The 27,379-nt window shown below is 49.9% G+C and overlaps 2 protein-coding genes across 7 annotated transcripts in view; one reads left to right on the top strand and one right to left on the bottom strand.

The window, feature by feature from the left end:
• Positions 1 to 14,338, top strand: part of ABCC2 (ATP binding cassette subfamily C member 2) — a 49,577-nt gene extending 35,239 nt beyond the window's left edge. For both annotated transcript variants that reach the window (XM_053309793.1, XM_053309794.1), the window contains 8 exons: positions 6,876 to 7,075; positions 7,590 to 7,716; positions 8,138 to 8,239; positions 8,374 to 8,517; positions 8,879 to 9,037; positions 10,734 to 10,900; positions 11,462 to 11,656; positions 13,582 to 14,338. In XM_053309793.1, coding sequence (XP_053165768.1) covers positions 6,876 to 7,075; positions 7,590 to 7,716; positions 8,138 to 8,239; positions 8,374 to 8,517; positions 8,879 to 9,037; positions 10,734 to 10,900; positions 11,462 to 11,656; positions 13,582 to 13,711 — 1,224 coding nt within the window. In that variant the 3' untranslated portion in view covers positions 13,712 to 14,338. The remainder of the gene's footprint in view (positions 1 to 6,875; positions 7,076 to 7,589; positions 7,717 to 8,137; positions 8,240 to 8,373; positions 8,518 to 8,878; positions 9,038 to 10,733; positions 10,901 to 11,461; positions 11,657 to 13,581) is intronic.
• Positions 14,339 to 14,858: 520 nt separating this feature from the next.
• The window catches only part of DNMBP (dynamin binding protein), a 65,540-nt gene continuing 53,019 nt past the window's right edge, over positions 14,859 to 27,379 (bottom strand). For 4 of the 5 annotated variants that reach the window (XM_053309799.1, XM_053309796.1, XM_053309798.1 and 1 more), the window contains 13 exons: positions 26,182 to 26,375; positions 25,305 to 25,404; positions 23,020 to 23,167; positions 22,727 to 22,744; positions 21,537 to 21,736; positions 20,943 to 21,073; positions 20,732 to 20,836; positions 19,511 to 19,639; positions 18,817 to 19,149; positions 17,907 to 18,089; positions 17,137 to 17,335; positions 16,605 to 17,038; positions 14,859 to 16,010 (listed from right to left, as the gene is read on the bottom strand). In XM_053309799.1, coding sequence (XP_053165774.1) covers positions 15,825 to 16,010; positions 16,605 to 17,038; positions 17,137 to 17,335; positions 17,907 to 18,089; positions 18,817 to 19,149; positions 19,511 to 19,639; positions 20,732 to 20,836; positions 20,943 to 21,073; positions 21,537 to 21,736; positions 22,727 to 22,744; positions 23,020 to 23,167; positions 25,305 to 25,404; positions 26,182 to 26,375 — 2,360 coding nt within the window. In that variant the 3' untranslated portion in view covers positions 14,859 to 15,824. The remainder of the gene's footprint in view (positions 16,011 to 16,604; positions 17,039 to 17,136; positions 17,336 to 17,906; positions 18,090 to 18,816; positions 19,150 to 19,510; positions 19,640 to 20,731; positions 20,837 to 20,942; positions 21,074 to 21,536; positions 21,737 to 22,726; positions 22,745 to 23,019; positions 23,168 to 25,304; positions 25,405 to 26,181; positions 26,376 to 27,379) is intronic. The other variant, XM_053309795.1, reaches the window with a different exon arrangement.

The following is a 27,379-nucleotide window of genomic DNA, read 5'->3' on the forward strand; positions in this document are numbered from 1 at the left end:
TGATGGGTGATGGGGCTCATGGTGAAGAAGACCTTCTTTTAAATACCCAGGGTCTACTCTAAGCTGTTTAGGGCTTTATAGTTATAACCAGCACATTGTATTTTGCCCGGAAACTTATCAGTATGCTTTTAATATAGGAGTAATATGGCTTTTTGAGGTGATCCAGAGACCAAACTGACTGCCGCATTTTGTACCAACTGCAGTTTCTGGACTACGTACAAAGGAAGTCCCACATAGAGTACATTGCAGTAGTCAAGTCTGGAGGTTACCAGCATACGTACTACTGTTCTGAGGTCTTTTATCTCAAGAAATGGACACAGCTGGCATGTCAGCCAAAATTGATAGGAAGCACCTGTGGCCACTGCCTCAACCTGGGATACCAGGGAGAGGTTTGGATCCAGAAGCACTCCCAGACTGCATACCTGTTCCTTCTGGGGAAGTGTGACTCCATCCAGAACGGACAGATCAAAATCTTCTTCTGAGTTTTATGTGTTCCTTGTTGAAGTGCCAGAAGACTGTCATTTTTGCTGCTAACACGATTACCTCTCTAGAACTGAATGTAATAGTTATTTGTGAATCAATGGCATTGATTCACTGAGTCAATGTGAATCTGAAACTGGCATTGATTCAATTGAGTCAATGTGAATCTGGCACTGAATATTTCAAATAGCAGAAGATCTACTTTGTCAAAGTAAAACCTGCACATTTTATTCCTGAAGAAATTTCTTCATATTTAACATGTTTAAAGACGAGAGAGACACATACTGTGTAATGTGCCATTTGCCTAGCAAAGGAGCATTTACACAGTTGTGCAAGAGTGTTCTTGCACAAGATGCTAGAATTGTGCAAATGCAGTTGCATGAAAGTGGGCCATTGTTTCCAAGGCCCCCTATTGCACGTTGCATTTGCACAATTCTTGCATCTTGCGCAAGAGCGCTATTGCACAACTGTGTAAATGCTCTGACGCTAGGCAGACGGAGCGTTGTCCGGTATCACAATGCAGGGGTCACAATGCAGAGTTAAACATGTTTGAGCCCATGGAAAACAATAGTTTAAAACATTTTAAGCAACTCTGTGTTGGATTCTGGCTGTAAATGTTGACTCTGTGAAAGGCTCACATCACTGAAAAACAGCTCAGGTGTATAAAACCCAAGTAAACCTGAATCCTACTTTCCAGCTAAAATGAAACCAATCAGCGTTTCTTCTCATAAGGCAGACTCATGTCCTTACTTTTCAAATGGTTTCCCCAGTGCTTCAATACTTGAAGCATATCTGGCCTATTGTGTCTTGCAAAGGTTACTAAAGTAGAGGTGAAAAGCTTCCACAAACACTGGACATGCGTTCCTAGAAAGAACCTTCTCTGCTGCTGCAATCCAAGGGTGTCTCTTGAGTTGGTTATGCTTGTCTACATGGCTCTCTAAGAGCCGGATGAGCATAGCCCCACCCAGTTCTTTTGGTTCTGGGTGGCTTTCTTTTAGTCCTGCAGTTTTCTTTTTAGTTTTCTTTTAGTCCTGTAGTTTTTCTCAGCTCTTATCTCTCTGACCAAACTTCCTTTCTATTTTTCAGGCTTCACCTTTTGTTCCTGAATTTCCTCTTTACCTTATCATTCTGGTTTTTTTATACTGTTTTTTTTTTAATGAAAAGGGGGGGAGGGTTTCTCTCTGTGTCTTTCATCTGTCTCCCCCCACCCCAATTCATGCTGTTGCTGGGCTCCTTCACCCCTTTTCTTTTCCCTCCTTTCCATGGAACACACCCAGGGGTGTACCTATAATAGGGCGAGACAGTAGTTTGGGGGCCCACTGCCTTGGGGGGGGGGCAGAGGCAAGTCACATGACTGACTCCCCCAGCCGCGCACCTGCCCGGGCTTCCTTCAGTTGTATTCATCCTCCGAAATTGATGTGAGTGTTAAGACCTGGAGCTACCAGAACAGCGCGTCTTTATTTAGGATGATGTTCTATTGTGGCACATAGTGTGTGTGTGTGTAAAAATTTTACTCTGCTTTTTGTTACCACTATTCAGCCTCATTTAAGATTTCTTTACTTCTTGAGCTGAGCTTCAGTGAGGGTGGGGGCCATTTTAAAATCTTGTCTCTGGGCCCACTCTAACCTTGCTATGCCCCTGAACACACCAGACGTATGCTCCACATCAGGGTCAGGAAGGGGAAGTTCCAACAGGGCCTGCCAAAGGCCCTTTAGGCAGCCAGCAAGCCTCAGCTGCAAAGCTAAGTGTGTGATTGGCAGAGGAGAGCACTGAGCGGAGTGTGCGCCCTGCCAAACAGCTGACGGCGGCGCACCAGGGATTTCACCTGCTCAATTGGCCGTGTTTGTCCAGGTGGGGGATGCAAACCAGGCCCCGACCTCATTCCTGCCCACCACTACCTCCTCAGGCCATGGGCCCTTGTTTGATCCAGCTCGGCTGCTTTCGGCCGCTCCCCGAAGCCTTGCAAAGCACGTGGCTGCTGAACCCAGATCCTGACAAATGCAGATGGCTTCCACAAGTAGCCTGCAGGGCGCAGCCCCCCCCCCCCCCCAATGCAAGGCTGCTTTCCAAAGATTGGCAGCAACTGGGAGCTCAGGATCGGACCAGGGGGCAGCTAAAGCTTCATCCACCAGGACCGTGGGGACCAGGAGAGCTGTCATGGGAACAGACATGCAATTGGTGAGATCAGGCCATGTTGGGCCTTCTGATTCTTCTACAGCCCCCCCCCCCCACAACCCTGGGCCCTCAGGGGGGTCTAGCCTGCCCCAGTCTGCTCCAATGCTGCAATCCCCCAACCAAATTCCCTCCTATATGCCACCTACCTGGCACTCATGGATTGAGGATCTGTTGGCACATTCTTTTGAGCACTATGATCAATTAAAGTCTAAAAAGCAAAAAAGAAGGGAACAGTCACCTTCCTCAAGCACGTTTCCATCTGAGGCCCTTTCAGTGGTTCCTGCTACCCTATCACCCAGAGATTGCCATGAAACCCAACAGACGGGTGATCCTTCCACCTCAAATACTGCACTCGCTGAGATGGTGAACTATGCCTCCATACCTCTCCATGGGAAAGGAGATCCTGGATCTCCTCGGGTCATCATCACTATGGACTCAAGCAAGCACAGCTGGGGTGCCCACTGCCTCCACAAATCAGCTCAAGGAAAGTGGTCAGCCACCGAAAAACAGCACAGCTTCAACTGGCTGGAGCTCAAGGCGATACGAATGGCACTACTGGAATTCCAACACATAATCCACAACCAACATGTGCTGATCTGCACGGACAACACCTTGGTTAAAGCGCATGTGAACTGCCATGGGGGAACCAGGTCGAAGTGTCTGCAGGTGGAAGCGGTTCTCCTGTTCCTGTGGGCCAAACAACATCTAGCGTCCATGTCAGCCCACCACATACAAGGTGATCTGAACATGGTGGTGGACTGGCTCAGCAGGAAGGAAATTCTCACAGGGGAATAGGGACTGAACCCAGAGGCCTTCTGGTTAATATCGAACCACTTCGGCAGACTCTGTGGACCTGTTTGCGACTCCAGCCATTGCTCAGGTATAAACATTCTTCACCAGGTTCCCCTACCCACAAACAGAAGCAGTGGATGCTCTGTTGGCACCATGGCCAGTTGATCTTCTGTACGCCTCTCCTACCAACACTACTCCTCGCTAGGTTTCTTCGATGGGTAAAACTCCTCAGAGCACAGGTCATCCTGGTGGCACCGTTCTGGCCTCAAAGACCCTGGTTTTTCAGAGCTCTAAAACCTGGCAGCAGCAGAACACCTGAAATTACCAGTCACAGCAGATCTTCTTCAGTAGGGCTCAGTGCATCCCCCAGATCAAGGCTGGTTGCAGCTAGCCACCTGGAGACTGAACGGCGCCTCCTAAAGCAACATGGCTGCTCTCCCAAGGTGCTTGACATGATGCCAGCCTCCAGATGGCCCTCCACGAACAGAAGAGCGTTCCTCAGATGGTCTGCAAGGCATGGTGTTCCTAAGTGGATAGCTAACATGAATACCTTCTACATGATGCCAGCCTCCAGATGGCCCTCCACGAACAGAAGAGCGTTCCTCAGATGGTCTGCAAGGCATGGTGTTCCTAAGTGGATAGCTAACATGAAATACCTTCTACAATTCCTTCAGGACGGTCTAGACCAGGGGTGGGGAACCTTGACCCTCCAGCTGTTGTTGAACTACAACTCCCATCATCCCCAGCCTGGCTGGGGATGGTGGGAGTTGTAGTTCAAAAACAGCTGGAGGGCCAAGGTTCCCCACCCCTGGTCTAGACCAAGGTCTCTGCAAACACCTTGAAACGGCAGGCCACCTCCCTGGTGGAACTTACCTCAGCGGGGTCAAAACATTCCAGGCTGTGAGACACGCACTTGAAGCATTTCCTCAGGGGGGCAACCCTGATCTCCCCCACAGTGGTGCACCGCTTCCCTACCTGGAAGTTACATATGGTCCTAAAGGCCCTCCAGGGACCCCTATTTGAGCCAATTCAATCAATCTCATTACGTCTCTTCACCCTAAAACTTGCCTTTTTTGATAGCCGTAACTTGGCACGTAAGGTGTCTGAACTTCAGGTACTTCCAGTCCATAAGAACCTTTGCATATTTTCTGAAAGCTCTGTGAGGCTCATCCCTGACCCTTTTTTCCATCCCAAGGTGGCCTCGCCGTTTCACATGTCACAAGACGTAATCTTGCCATCTTTCCCCCCGCAAAGCCGGTAGAAAAGGCTTCCCATGAATTAGATGTCTGTAGGTGCCTGATACATAAAACACACAAAGCACATTCAGATTGCTGAGTCATTGTTCATATCCTTTTTGCATCAGAACACGGGGCAGGCAGTTAACCCCGCCACGATAGCTCGATGGCTCAGGGTGTGCATAGCCCTGGCATATGTGACGCAGAACCTTAGGGTCCCCACAAAAGTGTTTTCCCACTCTACCAGGGCCACCACCACATCAGTGGCATTCTCCACAAATGCTCCAGTCCAAGACATCTGGAGGGCCCCCTCTACTTTTACCAGACACTATAAATTGGATTCCTTTGCCTCTGCTCAAGCAGCATTTGGGAGGCAGGTACTCCAACAGGTCCTCCCTCTGGAGTAAGCAGGGGTGCTCCCTGCTAGTTGGGCTGAGGGCTGTGGTATGTCCCCACTCAAGAGATACCCTTGGATTGCAGCAGAAGAGAATGGAGCATTGGTTCACTTACCATGAAGGCTTCTTCTTACTGCTGCATCCAAGGGCGTCTCAATCCACCTGTTAAAACCCGGTTGTTTTTACTAGTCCCTTGCTGCAGAATAGTGGGTTTGGTGTTTTTTGGATGGTTTTTACCTTCATTAAATGCATGTTTTTCTTCTTCAAATTACTCTTGACTATCTTGGCCTAAAAGAACTGGGTGGGGCTACGCTCCTCTGGCTCTTAAAGACTCTTAACTAATTTACATAGTCCTACCCTAGAGAGCCACGTGGACACACATAACCCACTCAAGAGATGCCCTTGGATGCAGCCTTCACCAAGTAAGTGGTGAGTAAGAAGCATTGGTAAGTGAACCTCTGCTCCAACTTGTGCAGGGGCAGGGAAGCTAAGCCTTTGGTTTGCAATGCAATGGCCAGGGCCCTCGTCTGCGGTCCAAGGAATCCTCCTCGCAAGCATACTAGTGACATGGAAGCTTTTACTTGGGAAACAGCAGTTGCCGTACTGTGCGGTGCTATGGAGCCGTAACGCTGCACCCTGGGGCTGCTGCAGACAAGGCAACTCCTATGCGGTTAAGAATGAGTGGTCATCGTGCAAGCACCACTTCCACAGATTCCCCCAGAGTCAGGAATAGGAGGAACGGTGGTAGCATGGCTTGCTCTATTGCCTGTTCTCACAGCGCCGGGGCTGCCTTAGGAGTTTGCAGCATCCCCAGGGCTCAGTGTAGTGGTTCTGTAATGCTGCACTCCAGCGTGGTGTAGAGAGAGCCAGCGTGGTGTAGTGGTTAGAGTGCTGGACTAGGACCGGGGAGACCCGAGTTGAAATCCCCATTCAGCCATGATACTAGCTGGGTGACTCTGGGCCAGTCACTTCTCTCTCAGCCTAACCTACTTCACAGGGTTGTTGTGAAAGAGAAACTCAAGTATGTAGTACACCGCTCTGGGCTCCTTGGAGGAAGAGCGAGATATAAATGTAAAATAAATAAATAAATATAATAGTAATAATAATAATGTCAGCCAGTGGCTGGAAAAAGAATCTCACGTAAGCTCTTGTGTCCCAGCTAGAGGCACCTTTTACCATGGTGATTCTCTTTATTTAGCAGGCGGAGAGTAACTGGCCCTATCCACCCCCAGCACAGTACCTCTAGTGACTGCTGCTGGTGTCTATCTTGTGTTTCTTTCTAGATTGTGAGCCCTTTGGGGACAGGGAGCCATCTAATTTATTTATTATTCCTCTGTGTAAACCGCCCTGAGCCATTTTTGGAAGGGCGGTATAGAAATCGAATTATTATTATTTCTTGTTTACACAGTCAGACAGGTGTTATTGACTGGTTTGTTTTATCCAGACATCGAGTCCTTCCCAAGGACCTGGGATGGCTGAATTTTATCATCAATACTATTATTATTATTATTATTATTATTATTATTATGATGTCTTTGCAGCTATAAAATGGCACAGTATTTCTTTCCCACTGGGGGCATGTTAGCTATAAAACTGAAGAAGACATGATACTCAGCCTAATGGAGCTGGAAGGCAGCACTTACGCTCTTAGAAACTGGGGGCTGTGCAAGCAGCATTACCATATTTGTCTCTATTCACAACAATGCAGCAGAAGGGACATCCTACCCAAAACTAAGGTCCAGGAGATCCTTGGCTTGCCTTGCTTGAGGGCCTCACTGGCATGTCTTTCTGCTCCTAGCGATTCTATGTGGCCACATCCCGTCAGCTGAGGCGCTTGGACTCTGTCACTCGTTCGCCCATCTATTCCCACTTCAGCGAGACTGTGTCAGGTCTCTCAGTCATCCGGGCCTACGGACATGAGGCTCGCTTCCTGCAGCACAATGAGAAGACTGTGGACATCAACCAGAAGTGTGTGTACTCTTGGATCGTTTCCAACAGGTGAGACTGTGACCTGGGAAGGTTTAGTCTATGCTGTAAAAGGACAGATGGTGCCATAGGTGCTCAGGTGGCAACAGCAAGTGAGCTTTCCTAGCTTAGATATTGTTGCAAAGCTGAAAGCGAGTGTTCAGTTGCCCCATTTAGGGATTTCATGCGTACACGTTACCTCCAAGTATTCTGCCTTCCTGCTCAAGTGACTCTGGATTAGGGCAGCACAGGCTGAGCATCTGGGGAGATGGGGTGGTGGTGCCTGTCAGCCAGTGGCAAGAGCTTCTGGAGTGAAAGCAGGTGCAGGCTCTGGAGCTGCCCCCCTGCCTCCTTCCCTAGATGACACCGATTGGATTTGGGATGAAGTACACCAGGGGCTTCCAACGTTAGCTTCTCACATGTTGTTGGACTCTAATTCCCCTCAGCCCCAGCTACAATGGCCAAAGGCATCATCTGGGGACCTAAAGTTGGGAAGCCCTGATGTGAGCTGTCTACCGCACCTCTCTTCACCTCTCTCCTCCTACAGGTGGTTGGCTGTACGTCTAGAGTTTGTGGGGAATCTGGTGGTTTTCTTTGCAGCACTACTAGCAGTCCTTGCCAAAGATGTTTTGGACAGCGGCATTGTGGGACTCTCCATTTCCTCAGCACTCAGTGTAAGTGACTGAGATCACAGGTGGTCAGAGAGGTGACGAGGCTCAGGTTGTTTGGGATGTGCGCTGACAGATCAGCTGGAGGACTTTAGGAAGTTGGTTTCTCATTTGTCTTATGGGGCAATTCATTCCTACTACTTTTTATGAGCCGTCTAGTATTGGAAATCAAGGGTCAGCAAAGAGGGAGGAGGTAGCCTCACTCATCAAGTAATAAGGGGAGTACCTGAAGGTGCTGTCAAGAGTGGGGAGGATGTTCTTAGAGGGGGGCTGCAATTCCCATAGTAAGTTAGAGTTCTTTGACGAGTGCTGTTCTACTTTGAGCTGGTAGACAGGGCCTAATGAGGCTCTCTGTAAGTATGTGATAGAGAGGGGAAGGCTGGAGAACCAGGCCTGACATTGAGATTTCTTCACTTCTGGTGTGTAGGTGACTCAGACGCTGAACTGGTTGGTGCGGATGACATCGGAGCTGGAGACCAACATTGTGGCTGTGGAGCGAGTGCATGAATACACATTGGTGGCAAATGAGGTGAGGAGAGCCGTGGGGTTGTGCCAGTATAGACTGGGGTTGGGGGTTGGCTCAAGACTCCAGTGCCATGGGAGGAGAGGCTGCAATGAAATGGTCTTGCACACGTCTTCTGATGCCCATTCTGTCCCTTGCAGGCACCATGGGTGACAGCACAGAGGCCACCCCCCAGTTGGCCCCACAGGGGAGAGATCAGCATGGTGGAGTATCAGGTGCGGTACCGGCCTGAGCTGGAGCTGGTTCTTACTGGGATCAACTGTCATATCAAGAGCACTGAGAAGGTGAGGTGCTGGAGCAAGAGAATCAAAGTCCTGTGAGTTGGAATGGGTTGCATCATTAGGGAGAAGCTGGTAGGTGGAAGAAAGGAAACTTCAAGTGGAGATGGAGTGGGGAAAGTTTTGGTGGACTTGTTCGCTGGACTGACATCCCATGGATGGACATGAGAATCTCTCAGGCCACTCAGCTTCAAAAGGTGATCTTCTCACCTGAAAGGCAGTTAATACTGTCTACAGTATAAGAGAATTGGCATGGGACTACTTCTTTAGAGCAAGGGGATACAGGAGGAATGGACCAGAGACCTAGGGAAAGGGAGTGGTGAGCTCTGCCAGCCTTATCAGACCTTCAGGGATGCTGTCTTTTCAGATTGGTGTTGTGGGCCGAACAGGAGCGGGGAAATCCTCACTCACAAATGCCCTCTTCCGCATCCTGGAGGCAGCTGGGGGAAGGATCCTGATTGATGGGCTGGATATAGCAATGCTTGGACTTCATGACCTGCGCCAGAATCTCACCATCATACCACAGGTATGGATTGGTGTGGAACTTGGGAGGGGTGGGTGGTGGATTCAGGGTGTAAACAGTGTTCAAATTCTGTAACCCTTCACTTAAAAGTGTTTTTTTAAAATCCAAAGCCCAGTGGATTGATTATTATTATTTATTGTTTACACAGTCAGACAGGTGTTATTGACTGGTTTCTTTTATCCAGACATCGAGTCCTTCCCAAGGACCTGGGATGGCTGAATTTTATTATCAGTGTTGTTGCTGTTATTATTATAGATATCATTACAGAATATAGGCTGTTCCCAGTAAAGTTGCTTTTTGTAATTGGCTGATGGTGATTTCTGTGGCCCCTATGGTGTTGAGGTGCTCTTCAAGGTCTTTTGGGACTGCACCCAGGGCGCCAATTACCACTGGGATTATTTGGGTCTTTTTCTGCCACAGCCTTTCAATTTCAATTTGTAGATCTTTGTATTTGGTGGTTTTTTCTATATCTTTTTCTTCTATTCTGCTATCCCCTGGTATTGCTATGTCGATTATTTTGACTTGTTTTTCTTTCTTCTCGACTACAGTGATATCTGGTTTATTGTGTGGCAGATGTTTGTCTGTTTGTAGTCAGAAGTCCCATAATATTTTTGCATCTTCATTTTCTTCAACTTTTTCAATTTGATGGTCCCATCAATTTTTGGCTACAGGTAGCTTGTATTTGGTGGATTGCTGCTGCTGCTGCTGCTGCTGCTGATGATTATGTATTCGATTTCTATACCACCCTTCAAAAAATGGCTCAGGGCGGTTTACACAGAAAAATAACAAATAAATAAGATGGCTCGCTGTCCCCAAAGGGCTCACATTCTAAAATGAAACATAAGAGAGAAACCAGCAACAGTCACTGGAAATACTGTGCTGGGGGTGGATAGGGCCAGTTATTCTCCCCCTGCTAAATAAAGAGAATCACCATGTTAAAAGGTGCCTCTTTGCCAAGTTAGCAGTGGTTAACTGCTTGATGGCGCTAATGCCGGGCTTTGACAGCTTGTGGCCGGGGCGGGGGAGAGTTGTATCGAGCACTGATGCAACAGCAGGAGAGAAGGCATGCCTTCATATCTTGGTGGTCTTCCCAGAGGCATCCAGTGGGCCACTGTGTGGGAAAGGATGCTGGACTAGATTGGCCTTGGGCCTGATCCAGCAGAGTTGTTCTTATGCTAAGATCTAGGGCAGGACCTCCAATGAGAGTTCCGCACCCCAAGGCTGATGTGGTGCCTACGACTCTATCCCTGGAAGATGACAGACCTATTTAGCTTGAACAAGTCCTTCTGGATCCCAGAAATGGGAAGGAATCAGAATCTGTTTGATTCTCTAGCCCAAAACAGCAGCCCCCTCTTCCACTCTAAGGGACTGTGCCCTGGGTGTGGCTGAAAGCAAAGACAGTAGGGATGGCACCAGTCTTTTCTGCCCTCCTCACCCCAGCAACACTTAGTTCAGCCTTCCTATTTCTAGCTGTTAACTATCTCACAGTCCCTCTGTTGGTCTAGGAGCAGGTAAAGTCCAGATTCAAATCCCCACTCAGCTGCGAGACTGTAGGTGACTCTCAGCCTAACCTCCTTGATAGTTTGGTTGTGGTGATAAATGGAGGGGTGGGGAAAAAACCTTGTAGACTGCCTTGAGTTCCTTGGAGGAGGGCATGGTAGGAATGTCAATCATAATAGTTATCATGTCCACACCTTAGGATCCTGTTCTCTTTTCGGGGAGCTTGCGCATGAACCTGGACCCCTTCAACCAGTACTCAGATGAAGATGTGTGGCATGCGCTTGAACTGGCGCACCTGAAGTCTTATGTGTCTGGCCTGCATGAGGGACTCTCCCATCCAGTGAGCGAAGCAGGAGAGAACCTGAGGTATAGAAGGAAGAGGCAGCATGCTGAGGACTAGAGGAGGACCTGGTTTATGGGAGGAGATCTAGTCTTGTGGTAGCAAGCATGAATTGTTCCCTTTGTGAAGCAGGATCTGCCCTGGTTTGCATTTGAATGGGAGACTACATGTGTGACCAATGGAAGATATTTCCCTTAGGGGATGGGACTGCTCAGGGAAGAGCATCTGCAGGCTTGCATGAAGAAGGTTCCAAGTTCCCTTCCTGGCATCTCCAGGATAGGGCCAAGAGACTCCTGCCTGTAATCTTGGAGAAGCTGCTGCCAGTCTGTGCAGACAGTACTGAACTGGATGGACCAATGGCCGGACTCGGTAAAAGGCAGCTTCCTGTATTTCTATGACTGATACCCCCATCCAGCCTAGGATACAGGCAGAGCACCTCCTTAGCTATGCCAGGCCACATCCTCCCATCACAACTTTGCTTGACTGTTGGGGAACATTAATTGGACTGATGTTTGCACTAATCCCCTTCTTGCAGTCACTTCTATGATTCTGGCAGCATGCATCAGTGACCACTTTTGTTTCCACAGTGTGGGACAGAGACAACTTCTGTGTCTGGCACGGGCCCTCCTCCGTAAATCCAAGATCCTGATTTTGGATGAGGCAACTGCAGCTGTGGACATGGAAACTGACCACCTGATCCAACAGACAATCCGAAGCGAGTTTGCTGACTGCACCGTGCTCACCATTGCCCATCGGCTGCACACCATCATGGACAGCCACAGGTAGAGGGTGAAACTGGGCATGATTGGAGTGGAGCTGTTATGCCCGCTATGGGCTCAGGGCTTCACATTCTCATGAGGAACAGAAATGAGAGGGGTATGGAAAAGGTGCCTCTAGTCAAGCAATGGAGAATCTCTAGGAAGAAAGCACCTGCTGCCACAGCAGAATAATGTGGAATAAACTATCTGTCAGTAAATCATCCTATTTAGCTTTAAATCTCCATTGCCTGCTCCTAGAGCAGAAAAAAAACATCCTCCTAAGCCCAAATTTAAGGAGTGTTTGGCCCACTCTGAGTATTCATTCATGTACTGAAATAAAACCCCAAATGAAGCTGGATTTCAGATCCATTAGTGTGATGTTTTCAAGCAGGATTGTTATCCGACATTGGCAAACAGGGAAATAACTTCAGCATGAAGTACAGAGGAATAGAGTTGAGCAACCTTTAAAAAATGTGTCTATAGCAGAAGAATAATTGAGTACTTGAAAAGTAAAGTAATCTGTACAAGTCAAATCTTTTTCCTCCCTGGGAAAATAAATCCATCTTTTTACAGTAGGCTTATAGTCCAAACAACAACAAAAAAAACATTTCTAGAAAGCTTTTAACTGCCTTTGGCATCCAGGACTGGACGGCAAGCTGCTACAAAAGCAGATCTGGAAGGGAAACAAAGAGCTCGTTAAATCAGTTTTACAGTAACCAATCCTCCTGACACAGAATATAACAAACTGGCAAAGAGAGACATTCAGAGCTGTAAGAGTTCCATCCGCTCAGCCTTCTGACACTCAACAATTCCTCAGCAAAAAAAAAAAAACATGCCAGGCAGATGACCTTGAAACGTTAGCAGTGGGTCACATAAATCCATGTAAATGTGTGAGATCTTGGACAAAATAGTTATAGAAGCATAGGGAGCTGTTGTCTTACTGAGTCAAACCATTGCTCCATCTTGCTCAGTATTGTCTGCTCTGACTGGCAGCAGCTCTCCAGGGCTTCAGGCAGGGAGCCATCCTGCGTGCTAAACAGGTGCTCTGCCTCTGAGCTACGGCCCCATTGCGGGTGAAGGCAGCCCTTTCCACACATTTTAACTGAAGTGGTGAGCCAGGATAAGTGAAGGGATACCACATAGCCCCATTCACGCCATTGCTTCCCAGCAGGAGACTGCCATCAATTCCTACCATCATTCACCCAGATCTTGCCCTTCAGTCTCCTGTGTATGATTGGAGGATAGGGATGTGCATGGAACCGGTGTGTGTGTGTGTGTGTGTGTGTGTGTGTGTGTGTGTGACCTTTAAGGGTGGGGGAGGGTGCTTTTACCCTGCCCGCTACATCCCCCCCCGCCCGTGCTGCCCTTTAAAAGGGTCCAGCAAGGCGGCAGCATATCTCCCTGCCACCCCGTCAGATCGGAAGTGACCGGAAGTACGAAACACTGGGTACTTCCAGTCCGAAGAGTAGGGATGTGCACGAACATATTTGGAGACCCTTTTACAGGCCTCTGAATAGGTTTGCACATGGGGAGGTTTGATGTTCGAATGTGGGAGTCACACTTTAAGGGCAGGGGAGAATGCACTTACCCCTCCCTCTGCTTTCCCCCTGCTGGCGCTCGCTACTGCCCTGCTGCCCCATCCGCTTCCTGGCTGGAAGTGGCCGGAAGCCGCTGGTGCGTGTGCCCACTTCTCTTCACTCCATGGTTTAGTACAACTGCCCCGAATTTGAACTTTAATTCATCATTGGCTCCAGAAAAGGCTTCTTCAGTAATTGACTTTTGTCGTGGTCCCAGAGATGATGTGAAAGTACATAATGGATCACACTGGCCCCAACACTTGCACTTCCCAAAGTTGCTGGCACCAGTGTCTTTTTGGTCATAGATATTTCTGGTTGGCACTGGATGCTAGTGCTAAAGCTCAGATTTCTTTCTTTCTCTCTCCTCTCCAGGGTGATGGTGCTTCAGGCAGGAAAGATTGTCGAGTTTGACAGCCCTGAGCAGCTGCTTCAGCAAAACAGCATCTTTGCAGGAATGGCAAGAGATGCTGGCATTGTAGGTGCTACTTTCACAGTAATGTAGGAGAGCTGGAGAGAAAGGCAGCAAGATCCGAGGCAGCCTCGTCACACATCCCTGTGCTGCAGGCATCTGGCTGCTGCTTCCTGGGGCCTGCTTCTGCTTCCATGTGACCGATCTCGGCAGTAGCAGTGCCACTGCCCTTGGGGTGTATTTGCATTGGCCAGTGTCATCTTCATCCCCTGGTATGGAACAGCCACCGGATGTTTTCCTAACTTGGAGCCAAGCACTGGCTGTTGCTACAGAGCAAGGCTGGCTCTGCTCAAGCTTTGCACGTTTCCTCCCCTACCCCTGTATCAGCCAGAAGAGAGGTGTTGGAGTTTCCTCCCCCACACCTTGCCTCCAGAGCCAGCTTGGAGGCCTCAGAACATTTTTGAAACTTCACAACTTCCATCCAGTTTTCCATGCTGCATGGGCCGCCAACTCAATCAGGTCTCTTGCTTTAGTCTTCTGTTTATCATACACTTCCCTCCAGATTCATAGTACTCTGGGACAACCAGGCAGCTACAGTTTGTGTCCCCTCTTCAACCAGGCTTCCTGTGCTTGCCTAAGGGTGGGGAAGAGACCTTTAGACCACCTGGTACACTGAAAAGTGATTAATAAATATCTGGGTACCTAACCCGAGCAATCCAAGTCCTCACATGCTTTCTTTGTGCTCCATGGTGCAACATGTTTTAGAATTTTGTGTGTCTGTGTGTGTAAATTTCACTGAGCATGAGGTTTGTTATATTGCTCTTGAGCTTTCTCGGCCTCCTCATCAAGGCTCAGGAAGGAATTTGAGCCTTGGATGGTGAGATCTGAGCCAATTAGGCATAATTGGTTTTTGGTCTTGAGTCACATGTTGAGCTCTCTATCTGAATACTTTTACTACCCAGGCCTGCTCAACTTAGGCCCCCAGCTGTTTTTGGACTACAGCTCCCATTATCCTCAGCCACAGTGGCCAATAGCCAGGGATTATGGGAATGGTAGGCCAACATCTGCAGGGAGGCTGAAGTTGAGCAGCCTGGCCTTAGACCAATGCAGGATGTCTCTTAATTGCTCCTCACTGCCTGTGTTAATGTAGTCAGACTCTGGAAGCTCTTTTAGCAGAAGGGAAAGGAGCAATGCAGAAGTGCAGCCTATACACAGAGGTCTTTGCATATATCAACACAAATAATTTCATAAAAAGATTTTATTTACAAAACAGCAGCTCAGGAGTATCAGGAGGGAAAATGCAGCCCTTACACTCTTCTTCCTTCCCTGGGACTGGAATGCTTCTCAGAGCTCTGGCTGATGGGTAAGGCACAAAGCAATCACAGACAGAAGTCAAGATGTGCTTCAGGAATGACTGCCCATCTGAAGATGAACAAAGAAGCCCCTCCTGCAGCAGCTGCCAGAACCAAGAGAGTCTGTGCAGTGGCCCTCTGAATCTCTCTCTTTTTTGGTGACCAGTATCTTGCACACATGCACAGGCACACTGCTGTCTATAGAGAAGCAAACTCACAACCTGTCCTTGTGTGAGACCCAGCACTGACAAAGAGGCCAGTTCATTGTGCATCACTCTTGCAACTGTTTCCAAGCTCTTGCTAGGCTGATCGTCTATTAGCTAACTAGAACCTCTAGGTGCAGAGGCTGCATACCACTGGAAAGCCAGTTGCTGGGGGGCAACAGCAGAGGAGGGCTATTGTCTTCAGGCCCTACCCACGGGCCTCCTGGAAGCACCTGGCTAGCCACTGTGGGACTGGGGATACTGGACTAGATCGACCTTTGGTCTGATGCAGCAGAGATCTCCTTGTGTTCTCAACTGGGCCCGTCACTCAGCCCCCATCTGCCAGATGTCTCTCAGTTGCATAATCTGCTACTCTGCAACCTCGTTAGTCAAAGGGACTAAACGCCTACGTCGAAGGGAAATGCACTGGCCTGCTGAGGGGAGAGGGGATTGCCCTATAGGATAAACAGTAGAATCCATGGCAGCACCTCATTCACCTTCACGGGAAACCTGGTCTGACTCCCCAGGTGCACCCAAGTCTAGACCACCTGGGAACAGGGCAGGGAGGAAGAGCAAGACTTCCCCCTTTAGTCCTCTGCCTGGTTCCAACAGCAATCAAGGCACTGTTCTCTGGCATCCCCCGTCCACCTCTCACGTGTACTCAGTCTTCCGAATGTAACTGGATGGCACGTAGCCCCGCCTTCCATGTGCCTCAGCCAACCACCACTCCTGATTGCCAGTAATGTCTTCAAATTGCAGAATCTTTAGTCTTTGATTGGCTGTTACACTCAGTTCATTAGCGTTCCGGCCTTTAAAAGTGTAAACGGCATAATAAATCTAGGGGCGAAAAAAGGATACAAGGTCAGTGGCAGTCTAGGAAGGAGCAAGTCAAAGTCCCCATTCCCACAGAATGTAATCCAAGATTGAGGTCATTCTCGCAACCAGCTGTACCCTACCCAGGTAGCCGGGGTTTTCTACCTGGGCTAAAAGTGAGGTAGAATTGGTGTGTGCACGCCCTCCTATCCCGCCACCTGGTCGTGTGGGTGCATGGGCTGCTGGAAGAAGCAATCTAGCCTCAGGAATTTCCAGAATGCACTGCACTTCTCACACAGAGTATTGTGGGATACCTGAATGCTGGACAACCTTCCCCCCAGCCTCTAGGGTGCAGTGGCATTGCTGGCCAGAGCTGATGGTCATGTGGGGGGAAGGTTGGAACGATTCTGCCTTCCCCACCACCCTCCCTAGTCAAAGCAGTCATGTGAACAACTCTATTGGCTGTACTGTCCTTTATCCCACATGACATGGAGAAGAACCTCTCCTGGATTTCCAACCCATTCACTTTCAGAGCAAACTTTACCTGGACCAACCTAGCTAGCCAGCTTAGGAACAACCCATTAGTACAGACAGACCTCACAGCGCTAAGCTGCTCACCTGGTTTCCCTTAGACTCGCTGCTCTTCAGTTTGGAGTTGCCATCCTCTAGTGAAGGCGCTGCTCTGGCCTTGGGCCGTGCTGGGTATCCATTGCGCGGGTCAGGGTTACTGTATCGCCGGGATGCTGGAACAAGGCGGGGTGGCTGAGCAGACTCTACAGGAGGGCCCACTTGGGGTTGGCAGGCAGCATCCACTTCGGAGAGGCTCTGAAGAGAACTGTCCAGATCCGCCTGGGAGCCAGAGTCCTGTGGAGACCTTTGAGAGCTGCTCACAGAGGCGTTACTCATCATGCTGCTTGGTGTGCTACAGCCCCGGGACGAGGAGCCGCTGTGCTCAGACTCGCTAGAGGAGTGGCTGCCCACGGAGGCATCCGAGTGGCTGCATCGTGGGTTGTACGGCTTCAGGAACGAGCTGTACACAAAGCCTTTGGTCACTGTGAGGATGGAAAAAAGTAACTAGTTACAAGCATTGCCCCAGAGATGGGAGGTGGCAGCTCATGGCTCGCCGGGAGTCCAAGAGGTTCCCACTTACCTCCATTGTCAATGAGCCACCGGTTCTGACTGCCCATGGGGTCCTTCTTCTTGATGACGCCCACAAGGTCACCCTCCAACATCGACACGTCCAGCTCTTGAGCGGCATTGAAGTTGCGCTCAGCCTGGAAGAGCTTGTCAGGTGGGTACCGAGCCAGCAGGGCTGCACGCAGATCGTCCGACTGCAGCATGTAACTGGGCTGCAAGAGAAGGGACGGCACCTATGAAGAGGTAAGAGCTGCAGTGGTGTCCCCACACTTGCAGGCTCCAGGCTCGCCATCCTCAGCCGACAGTCCTATGAATGCATCAGGCTCTGACTCCTCGGGGCACTTCACACAATTGGTGTGAAGTGCCAGACAGGGTTTGCGTGGGGAGCTCTGTCGGGACCTCTGGGGTGTAGGGGAGTGCCGCCCTGGCCCCCCAAACCCCAGGAAGGCACCACATGAGTGTGTGGTGCCTTCCTGGGGTCCCCCACCCCACCCCAGTGGGTCAGCCATGGCTGCACATGATCAAATAAACAAGGTTAACGGAGCACTCCCTCCGTTCACCTTGTTTACGGTGAGGCGTAGTTAGGCGGGCTAGCCGCTAGGGAATCGTGGTTCTCACGATTGCTCAAAACCGGGCTAAGGGAGCCCAGCCTGGTTTTGAGCAATCATGTGAATAGCTTCCTCATACCGTACAACCCACATTTGCCATACTAGACAGGTTTAATTATCCACTCCAGCCCCATGGAGGCAGGTGCCCATCCCTTGCTGCCCCCGCCATGCTCACCATGCCCAGGAGTGGCTGCCTTCGTGCTGACTGGCGCTCCAAGCTTTTCCTCTCAAACGGTCTTTTGGAAGCAGGGATGCTCTCTGGGAAGAAGGTGAAAACCTGCAGCTGCTGGAGGACCCGGCTGTGCTCTTCCTGGAAGATGGCAATGAGGTTCCCCTCTCTGCCGACCACTTGCAGCAGCTACAACACAGTAGGGCAATAAAGATGTAAGGAGTGGAAGAATATGACTATCATCAATAATACAAAGTAGTAGTAGTTGTCGTCGTCGTCGTCCTGCTTCATGCACAGGAAACACAAACAAAACTCTAGTGCTCAGCATCAGAGAGAACTTCTTGTCCTCACTTTACCAGTAATCATAAACAAAGTACCAGATCAGTCTTGTCCCAGGAAGCTTTCTGCTTCAGCCAGGCTTCCTATTTAGACCCTTGCCATTCCCCCGCCCTTGCCAAGTGGTACTTCCAGCCTTGGACAGAGGATGGTGAACTTATGGGAATGAAGAGACTGTATAAGACACACAACACCTAGTCAAGAGAGGGGACATGGGGATAGAAGCCCCAAGGTTCATCATCTAGGGCAGGGGTTCTCAAACTTGGGTCTCCAGATGATGTTGAACTTCAAATCCCATCATCCCCATGGCCTTTGGCCATTGTGGCTGGGGATGATGGTAGTTGAAGTCCAACATCTGGGGACCCAGGTTTGAGAACCTCTGATCTAGAGTGTACCTCCCATACCAGTGTTTGTGTTGAGTGTTTCATTGTGCACTCAATGAAAATATGGAATAAAACTTAAGGGGAGTGGGAAGGGAAATCAGGCAACCCAGTACACTCTCCTCCTGTCCCCTGCTTTTCATGGGAATCTCAACAGTCAACCTGAGCAACCTCCATCATCTTTGCCTCTAGATACTTACTTTGAGCAAAGGCTGCAGTTCCTGCAATGCCAGGCGCACAAAGTCACAGTGGGCCTCTGCATAGCCACGCAGGCAGCTGGTGAAGAGCTCCTTGGCACAGCACTGGAATTTGGGCAGCTCATCCAACAGCTGTGTATTCAAGGCCTCGTAATTGTTGCGTGCTGACTGCAACTCTTCCAAGGTCCGTTTGTCCTTAAGTTTCTCAGCACGCTCTGTGCAAGTGTGGAAGTCCAGGAGCTTGTCGAAACGCTTCTGCACCAGCTTGTGAGGCCCGGCAAACATGTTCAGCAGTTGGTTCAGAGGGGAGATCACCAGCCGTTCTGTGCGCTCTTTCTACAAGGCACAACAGCAACCTTACATCATGTCACCATCACACACACACACTCATCTATATCTATGCCAAGCACCTACTATGCCCAGCATCTCCACAATTTCTTTCAAAAGCTTCTTGGTCTCTGTTCCCTGCTACCTCAGTTCCTTGAAAAAAGTTAATTTTCCACCTGCTGCCAGCAGTTTCATTATCCTGAATGTCTCTTTCCTCCCCACTTCCCACCTCCCCCTGTGCCTTATCTCACACTAGAGCATTTCCTGGTGTTTTCTAACCACAGCTCTCCATTTCTGCAGCAGAATGAATCTGTGCTGACACCAGATATAAGCAGGCACATGACAGCAAAGGAAGCCAGATCTCACTCACAAAATCAGAGAAAAGCTGGTCACTGATGATGCGATGGACTTTGTGGAACTCTTCCAACTCAGCACTGCCTTTCTCCATGCACAGGTCCCACATACTCAGAGCTGCTGTCACTTTCACACAGGCGGACTCCTGGGGATCAAGACAGAAAGACGTGGGCTTCATTACTCTGGAATATAGGAAACTGCCATATACCAAGTCAGACCACTGGTCCATCGAGTTCAGTATTGTCTAACCAGACTGACAGCGGTTTCTCCGAGGTTGCAGGCAGGAGTCTCTCTCAGCCCTATTTGGTGATGCCAGGGAGGGAACTTAGAACCTTTTGAATGCAAGCATGCAGGTAGAGCAGGTACTCTTCCCAGAGTGGCCCCATCCCCCTGAGGGGCATATCTTACATGTAGTCACTCGGTGCTCACATGTAGTCTCCTATTCAAATGCAAGCCAGGGTGGACGCTGATTAGCAAAAAGGATAATTAATGCTTGCAACCTCAAGACCAGTTCTCCTCCCCTGATGGCTGAGGCTATTTAGAACCTCTGCAACAAGAACATAAGAACAGCCCTGCTAGATCAGGCTCAAGGCCCATCTAGTCCAGCATCCTGTTTCGCACAGTGGCCCACCAGATGCCCACAAGGTTTATTCTAACATGCAGCTGGTCACATTTTGTACAGTGAAAAAAAAACAAAACCCTGTGCAATGGAAGCATACATTTTTGTACATTTGGGCTTACAGAATTTTAAAAGGCAATAGGTTGTTTCCTTAAAAGAAATAGATCATTGGAAACAAAAAATAAAGATAAATACTGTTTCCTTTCAATCTCCAGACTCTTATACAAAAAGTGTACTTCCCTTACTCTCTCATTCTTTGCAAAGCACCTCAACTTTTCTTGTTTACTCTCTCTCATTTTCCCATTCCTTCATTATTTTCCCTCTCTCCTCATCTCTCCCTCTTTTTCTCTTCATTCTCATTTTCTTTTCCATCTTTCTTTTGGAAACGTCTGGTGTGTGTGTGTGTGTGTGGTTACCTGCCACCTGTGCAGTAGAACATAAAGCTTAGAATAAACTGCTCTGCAAGTCTAGCTACCACCAGCATCTAGAAATAGAGAGGGTCCCTGGAAAAAAGCAAAAAGCACTGCCCCAATCTATACAAGCAGAGGTCTTTGAGTTCACAAGTCATGCCAGCACTCAGCCCCAAATCTTTTACAAGTTCTTCACACGCTTATTCACCCTGACATGCTGGAGGTAAAGGGAAAGGTCCCGAATGAAAGATTTAATCAGCCGCTCCTGCATCCGGAAATTCTTCTCTGTCTCCTCAAAAGCCTCATCCTTGAGCTGCAACAGAAAGAGAGAACTGAAAGGTACCATGGAGCTTCCTGGAGGACTAAATGCCCCACCCTTGTGATTGATCTGCAGGCACCTGGGCAGAGCCAAGCCTTACCTGGGGTGCAAAACCTGTGAGGTGCTTGAGATGGCTGCTGACACGATTGGACTTCTTAATGATGGAGTGGAAGTTGAGCTTGGAGATCTTCTCAATGAGGCTGTCATCATCAGTCTTCCGGTACTTCAGCACTAAAGGATGAGCATGGTAGGAGTGACGGTCAGCAACCAGGCCAGAGTCACCATCCCTTACTGAATTCCCACTCAACTCAGTCATAATCCTCTGCCAGTTCACTCCCAGCTCCTACCTTGCCCCACTTTCAAACAAGGCAAGTCCTATCAAGGGTAGGTGGTCACACCTAACACAGACAGGACTGTAACTGGACCAGTCATCCTGCCAATGAAGTACCATTTGTTTAAAACGAATGGACTTTATGCTTTTACCTGACAGCTTCCTCCTGTCAGCCACTAGAAGGCGCCTCACCTTCTTCCAATAGCTCTTTCAGAGCAGCCACATCTAGCCCAATATATGGCCAGCTTCCATTGCGATATCTTGCTCCTCCTCTAATATCTGCTTCCCCTCCCCTCAAGCAGGCACTTGCACGATTCCTCCCCTTCTCCCAAGCACCAGCATCTCCACTGCTCCAGAACTTACCTAAGTCCTTACGGCGCTTGTACTCGTTGATGTTACCGTTGATCTCCTTGACAGCCAGGACAGCAGCTGCCAACGGAGCATGGTCAGGATGAGACTCGGGTGTAGCACTCAGGAGCTCTATCAGCAGCAGCGGGTAGCGCATCACACGCTGAACTGGCTTGATCAGGAAGGAGCCCAAGTCAATGTAGTTGGTGCAACCCCTGAAAAAGACCGCAAACAAATGGATCACATCATGCCAAGATGACCCCACAAGTGACCTGGCTGTCTCCCCAGAATTGCTGCGCTTCAGGGAATCACCCCACACCTTCAACATACATCACAACCCCACACCAGACCCAAGCCATTCTGCACCTGTGGAGCCAGCTTCCACTGAATACAAAGATACATGGAGCTTTCAATCTTGCCCACTCCAAACTCACCCACAGATCACCAAGTTCATCCCCCTGGTATAGCAAAACCTACACCACTATCTTAACATTTATATCTTGCTCTTCATCCAAGGAGCCCAGAGTGGTGTACATGGTTATGTTTACTCCCAAAACAATCCTGTGAGTGAAGTCAGGCTGAGGGATAAGTGACTGGCCCAAAGTCACTCAATAGGTTTCATGGCTGGATGGGGATTTGTACTTGGGTTTCCCCATTCCCAGTCCAACACACTAACCACTACACCACACTGGCTCTCTGTTGCGCCTCTGAATAGCCAAATCCAACCTCACAACCCCCAACTGTGCTTTACTGAGATCCTTCCCTGACCTGAGTAGCCTAACGTACTGCCCTTCAAACTCCCTTCAAACTCCTGGTGTTCTAATAAACTCTACAACCCCTCCCTTCCTACTCCTGCAGGAAACATAAACCCAATTTCCTAGATCCTCTCCTCATTGCTTTCCCATACAAAGATATGCACAAATACCCAAACACAGTATTTGCATTGTACATCTCTCTGTGGGTATAGGGCAAGGCTGCACTACTTTGGCCCTCCAACTGTTGCTGGATTACAACTCTCATCATCCTCAGCCATAGTGACCAATCGTCAGGGAGGATGGGAGTTGTAGCCCACCAAGAGCTGGAGGGCTGAAGTTACAGTATGTAGCCCTGGTATAGAGGAGCTGAAAGGAGAGGGCGGGGAAATTAGGCACACAGAATTATGAGAAGAGCAGGTAACAGGCCAAGGGTATTAAAAGGTCACTCACCATTCACTGTACAGACTCCTGGCAGGCACAGTGCAGGGAAAAGAAAAAGCAGCTGATTAATGGGCTAGCAATTGCTACCACCTCCACCCCTCTTGGCTACTAAGGAAAAGCCTTAGCTGCACCCAAGCCACTGGCTGAATGCTGCCCTAGCACAAATCAGTGGAGTGTGTGCCAACACCCATGTGGGTTCCTCCATCCCAAGAAGGCATGCAAAGGAAAGGGGGCAGGCCAAAGCATCTCCCTCAGAGCCCAGAAGCAGGAAGGAGGAGAGAGAGAGAAAGCCCCACTCTCACCTGAGGGTCTCCAGAGATTCCAGCAGATGCTTCTGCACTCTCTCGTCCTTCTCATAGGCCTCCAACAGCGCAATGGCCTCATCATGGTTGTGGCAATAGACTTTGTACACATCCTCCAGTTCAGCCCGAAGCGCCAGGAATGTTGAGCCTTTAGGGGTGGCAGGGAAAGAAACACAAAAGAGACAAGCCACTCAGCAGCTCTGTTCCAAAGCACCTCCTTCTGGTGATGTGGCCCATTAACAGCCCCTAATAGTCAGTCTGTGCCTCACAACAATCTTCTTGTACCCGGGCAGCAGAGGAAGGAAGGTACTGGGTAGCTTAGGCCACAGTAATCCACTTCTGTGTGTGCACTACAGTGCTACAGATAGAACCTTGTGTAGCACTCAGAGCAAGACCATCCCCAGCCCCACCCATCCTAAAAGCACTTCCTCCACCCACACCCACACCTGAGCTAGGGCTTTAATTTAAAACCTACAAGATGTCCTCCAGGAGGGGGCAAGGCGGAACTAGGAGCAGAGTGGCAGGCAGAGGGAGGGGTGATGCTGCTGGTTGTGGGGGGCGATGGTGGCGAGAGGGGCCTACTCCCCAAGTCACTGCCATCCCCCTAGAGGTTGCTGCACGCAGGCTCACCTATCCAGTGGTCCCACTTGCTCCCATCAGGCAGTCACTTGTGGCAGCTGAGGGGGGTGTGTGTGTGTAGGATGTTCCCATGTCAAGGAAGAAGCTCTTCCCGTGGCAGCGGAGGAGGTGTCGTCGGCTGTTGGCCCAGCAGCCAGATCACTCTTTCCATTCTCCTCCCAAATCCACATTGGTGGTGCAACCCCCCAGGCTGAGGAGGAGCAGGAGGAAATCATCCCAGTGTTCTTAGACCTTCTCAGCTCTGGACCGAGGGTGGTGGCGGCCCCCAGCAGGAACCAGCAGCCCCAAACCACCACCACCAAAATGCTCCAGGTCTGAGAGCAGCATGGTGTGGGACCACTTTGAGTTCTGCCAAAGTGACCCTACACATGCTGCCTGCAGCCACTGCAGGGCACAGGTCAGCAGGGGTAGGGAACCTAAGCATCTTGGGATGTCGGCAGTGCTGAGGCACCTACAACCATCATCTGGGGGTCTTTGCTCCTACTGACAGTGCTAGGCCACCTGGTCTACACTCAAAATAGCGGTGGCAAGGCATACGCTCCTGCTTTCATGCAAGGGTTGTTGCCAGTTGTGCAGTGGGTGCAATCGGTGGACAAGCAGTCTGGTCGGCCAGAGTCTCGTCTCATCACCTGGACAACTGGAGAGATGATGGCGCTGGATGACCAGCCATTCCAGGAGGTGAACCAGCTGCTCTGTCTGCTTGCCCCCAAATATAACAACCCCTCACACACCACCTTCAGCAGGCATGCAGGGAGGTAGTATCGGAGCTGCTGGAGTTAGCAAGGCCCAACACCAGTGTGCACTTCACTACAGATCTGTAGACCAGCCATAGTGGGGTGCACACTGCTTTCCTGTCACTCACGGTGCACTGATGGGGGCGGGAGAGGGGAGGGGACATCTGCTGCTGGTGGAGTGGCCAGCTTCCCAGGCCAGCTGCAAGGTGTCCCTGACAGTGCCAATGCAGCCAGCAGTTCCGCCCAGGTGTTCCACCCAGTAGTTCAAACAGGAGCTTGGCTCCTGTTAGGTCCTAGTCGTCAAAGAGAGGCAGGAAACTGAGGGATGCAAGTCAAGCTTGGGCAAAGGGTGAGCTGGGACAGACCAGAGCGGCACAACTTCAGCCCTCCAGCTGTTTTTGAACTCCCATCATGCCCAGCCACAGTGGCCAATAGGCAAGAATTATGGAAGTTGTAGTCCAACATCTGCAGAGGGCCAAAATTGTGCAGCCCTGAGACAGACCATGCAAAAGGTGCCACTGCCTGTGCAAACCCTAACCAGGTTCCTCCTTCCACCCTTCTTATTAGGAACATAGGAAACTGCCATATACTGAATCAGACCATTGGTCTATCTAGCTCAGTATTGTCTTCACAGACGGGCAGTGGTTTTCCAAGGTTTAAGGCAGGAATCTCTCTCAGCCCTATCAGGGATAAGCCAGGGAGGGAATTTGAAATCTTCTGCTCTTCCCAGAGCAGCTCCATCCCCTGAGGGGAATTATCTTGCAGTGCTCACACATCAAGTCTCTCATTCATATGCAACCAGGGCAGACCCTGCTTAGCTATGAGGACAAGCCATGCTTGCTACCACAAGACCAGCTCTCCTCTCCTGGGCTCAGATATTTCCAAAAGAGCCGCTTTGGTTGAAGCACCTACCAACAGCGTCTGCAGCTTCCAAGGTGCTCAGCAACTGCTTGGAGAAGGCAATGACGCCATAGATGTTCCCAAAGAGTCCCTCACAGTCTACATGTGGCACCTGAATGGAAGCAAAAAAGCATTACAGCAAGAGGGCAGCACGAAAGAGGAACCAAAAAGGAGAGACATCGCCTCAAAAAGGTGCTCAGAACATATTGGGGGCGGGACATCCACAATGCCCAGTGCATTTCATAAGCATTCTTTGGGAGCACAGAAAACCCTTTGGATATCTGTAAGAGGTTCCAGCAACTGTGAAAAGATAAAAGGCCATGATACCTCTTCCAAGTGCCTCTTAAGAAGACATATGCTGAAATATGTTGAGTATTTTGAATTTTTCCCAACTCCATGTTCTGAGCAGTGCTTCAAGCCTTTAGGCCCGTGATTCCCAACCTGGGTTCCTCTAGATGTTGCTGAACTACAACTCCCATCACCCCCAGCTACAATTTATTGTGGTTGGGGATGCTGGGAGTTGTAGTTCAGCAACATCTGAAGGAACCCAGGTTGGGAACCAATGTTCTAGGCATCACTCAAATATTTCCTCTGCACACCCATCCCACTCTCCATAGAACTGCATCCAGGAGCACCTCCATGTTTATTCAATATTATTAGGATTACAGGGCTCCATACACCCTCCACCTCACAATAACTCTTGTGGTCCAGCCTAACTGCAACAAGAGGTTAGGCTGAAGCAGAGTGACTGGTCCAGATCAGTGAGTGGCTGAGTGATGATCTGAACCCAGGTCTTCCAGGTCAAGGTCCAGCGTTCCAGCCCTGACACCCTGGCTCTCATTTCAGTGCCAGCTCCCCCAGTCCTAACCCAGCCGCATGCCATGCCCACCTGTGCTTCTTGCAGGGGCACCAGGACTTTCTGCACGCACATCTCAAGGTCCCGGATATAATCCCGCTCAGTCTGCAGCAGCTCTTCAATGACCTTTGCCCTCTTCTCCAACATCCTTTGCTTGGGGTTGGGAGTGGTGGCTGCAGCAGCCGGAGACTCCAGCGACGCTGGCTGGGAGGAGAGCAGGGTCATTTCTGTGAGAGAGAGAGACCAAGGTGATTAGGACAAGGTCTTTGAGCCAGCAGCTCCTTATACAGCAATGGGACCAGTAACTGGAGGTCCGTGGGCCAACTTCAGCCTACAGATGACCACCAGCTAGCCAGCCCCTCTTTTCGAGCAGATAAAAGAGCCTTGTACTGCTAGACAGCCTCCTCGCTGTTGGCTTCAGGGGCACGGAGACATTGCCAGAAATACATGGGCTGCACCACCCACTTGTTTCCGGCAGCCTTCCTCGCCTTTTCCCGGACAAGGAGTGCATTGGCGTGGGCCTTTTCAGTCAGTGATGAGTATGCTGGCAACAGCAAATCACTGAGGGAGGGAGGGAGGGAGGGAGGAAAGAACTTGACCCCTCTCCTCACCACTCTGCTCTACTCTAGACTGGCCAGAGGGCCAGTCTAATTGAGGACCACATTTGCACAGACATGAATGGAGCAGAATAGGGCAGAAAGGCTGCTCACTGGGACAGGCCATTCAGAACAGTGTGATACCAGTGGCACTGGTTGCCAATCAGTTTCCAGGCTCAGGGTAAAGTGCTGGCTCTGACCTTTAAAGCTCTAAATGGCTTAGGACCAGTCTAGCTGAAGGGGTGCCTTCTCTGGTATGCCTATCCGCTCTACAAGGTTCTTTTCAGAGGCTCTCCTATGGATGCCACCACCCACAATGGGCAATGGGGATGGGGCAACTGCCTCCCTGATTGAGCCAGTCCAATTGAATTCAATGGAGCTTACTCCCAGGTAAGTAGGTATATGATTGCAGTCTTTGCCAGCCTCCCCCCCCCCCCGGGGAAATGTCCTGTGGATGCCCAAGAGTGTCACAGGTGACTACTAGGGCGAGAGCCTTTTCAGTAGTGGCATACATCTTTGGCATACCCTCCTAAGAAAGGTTTGCCTGGCAACTTCCTTGTAAATGTTTAGATGCCAGGCTAAAGCTTTCCTCTTCTGGCAAACTCTAAATTTGCAATTGCTGGTTGTCCTGATTT

Source organism: Hemicordylus capensis, chromosome 3 (genome assembly GCF_027244095.1).
Source record: "Hemicordylus capensis ecotype Gifberg chromosome 3, rHemCap1.1.pri, whole genome shotgun sequence".
Classification (NCBI taxonomy): Eukaryota; Metazoa; Chordata; class Lepidosauria; order Squamata; family Cordylidae; genus Hemicordylus; species Hemicordylus capensis.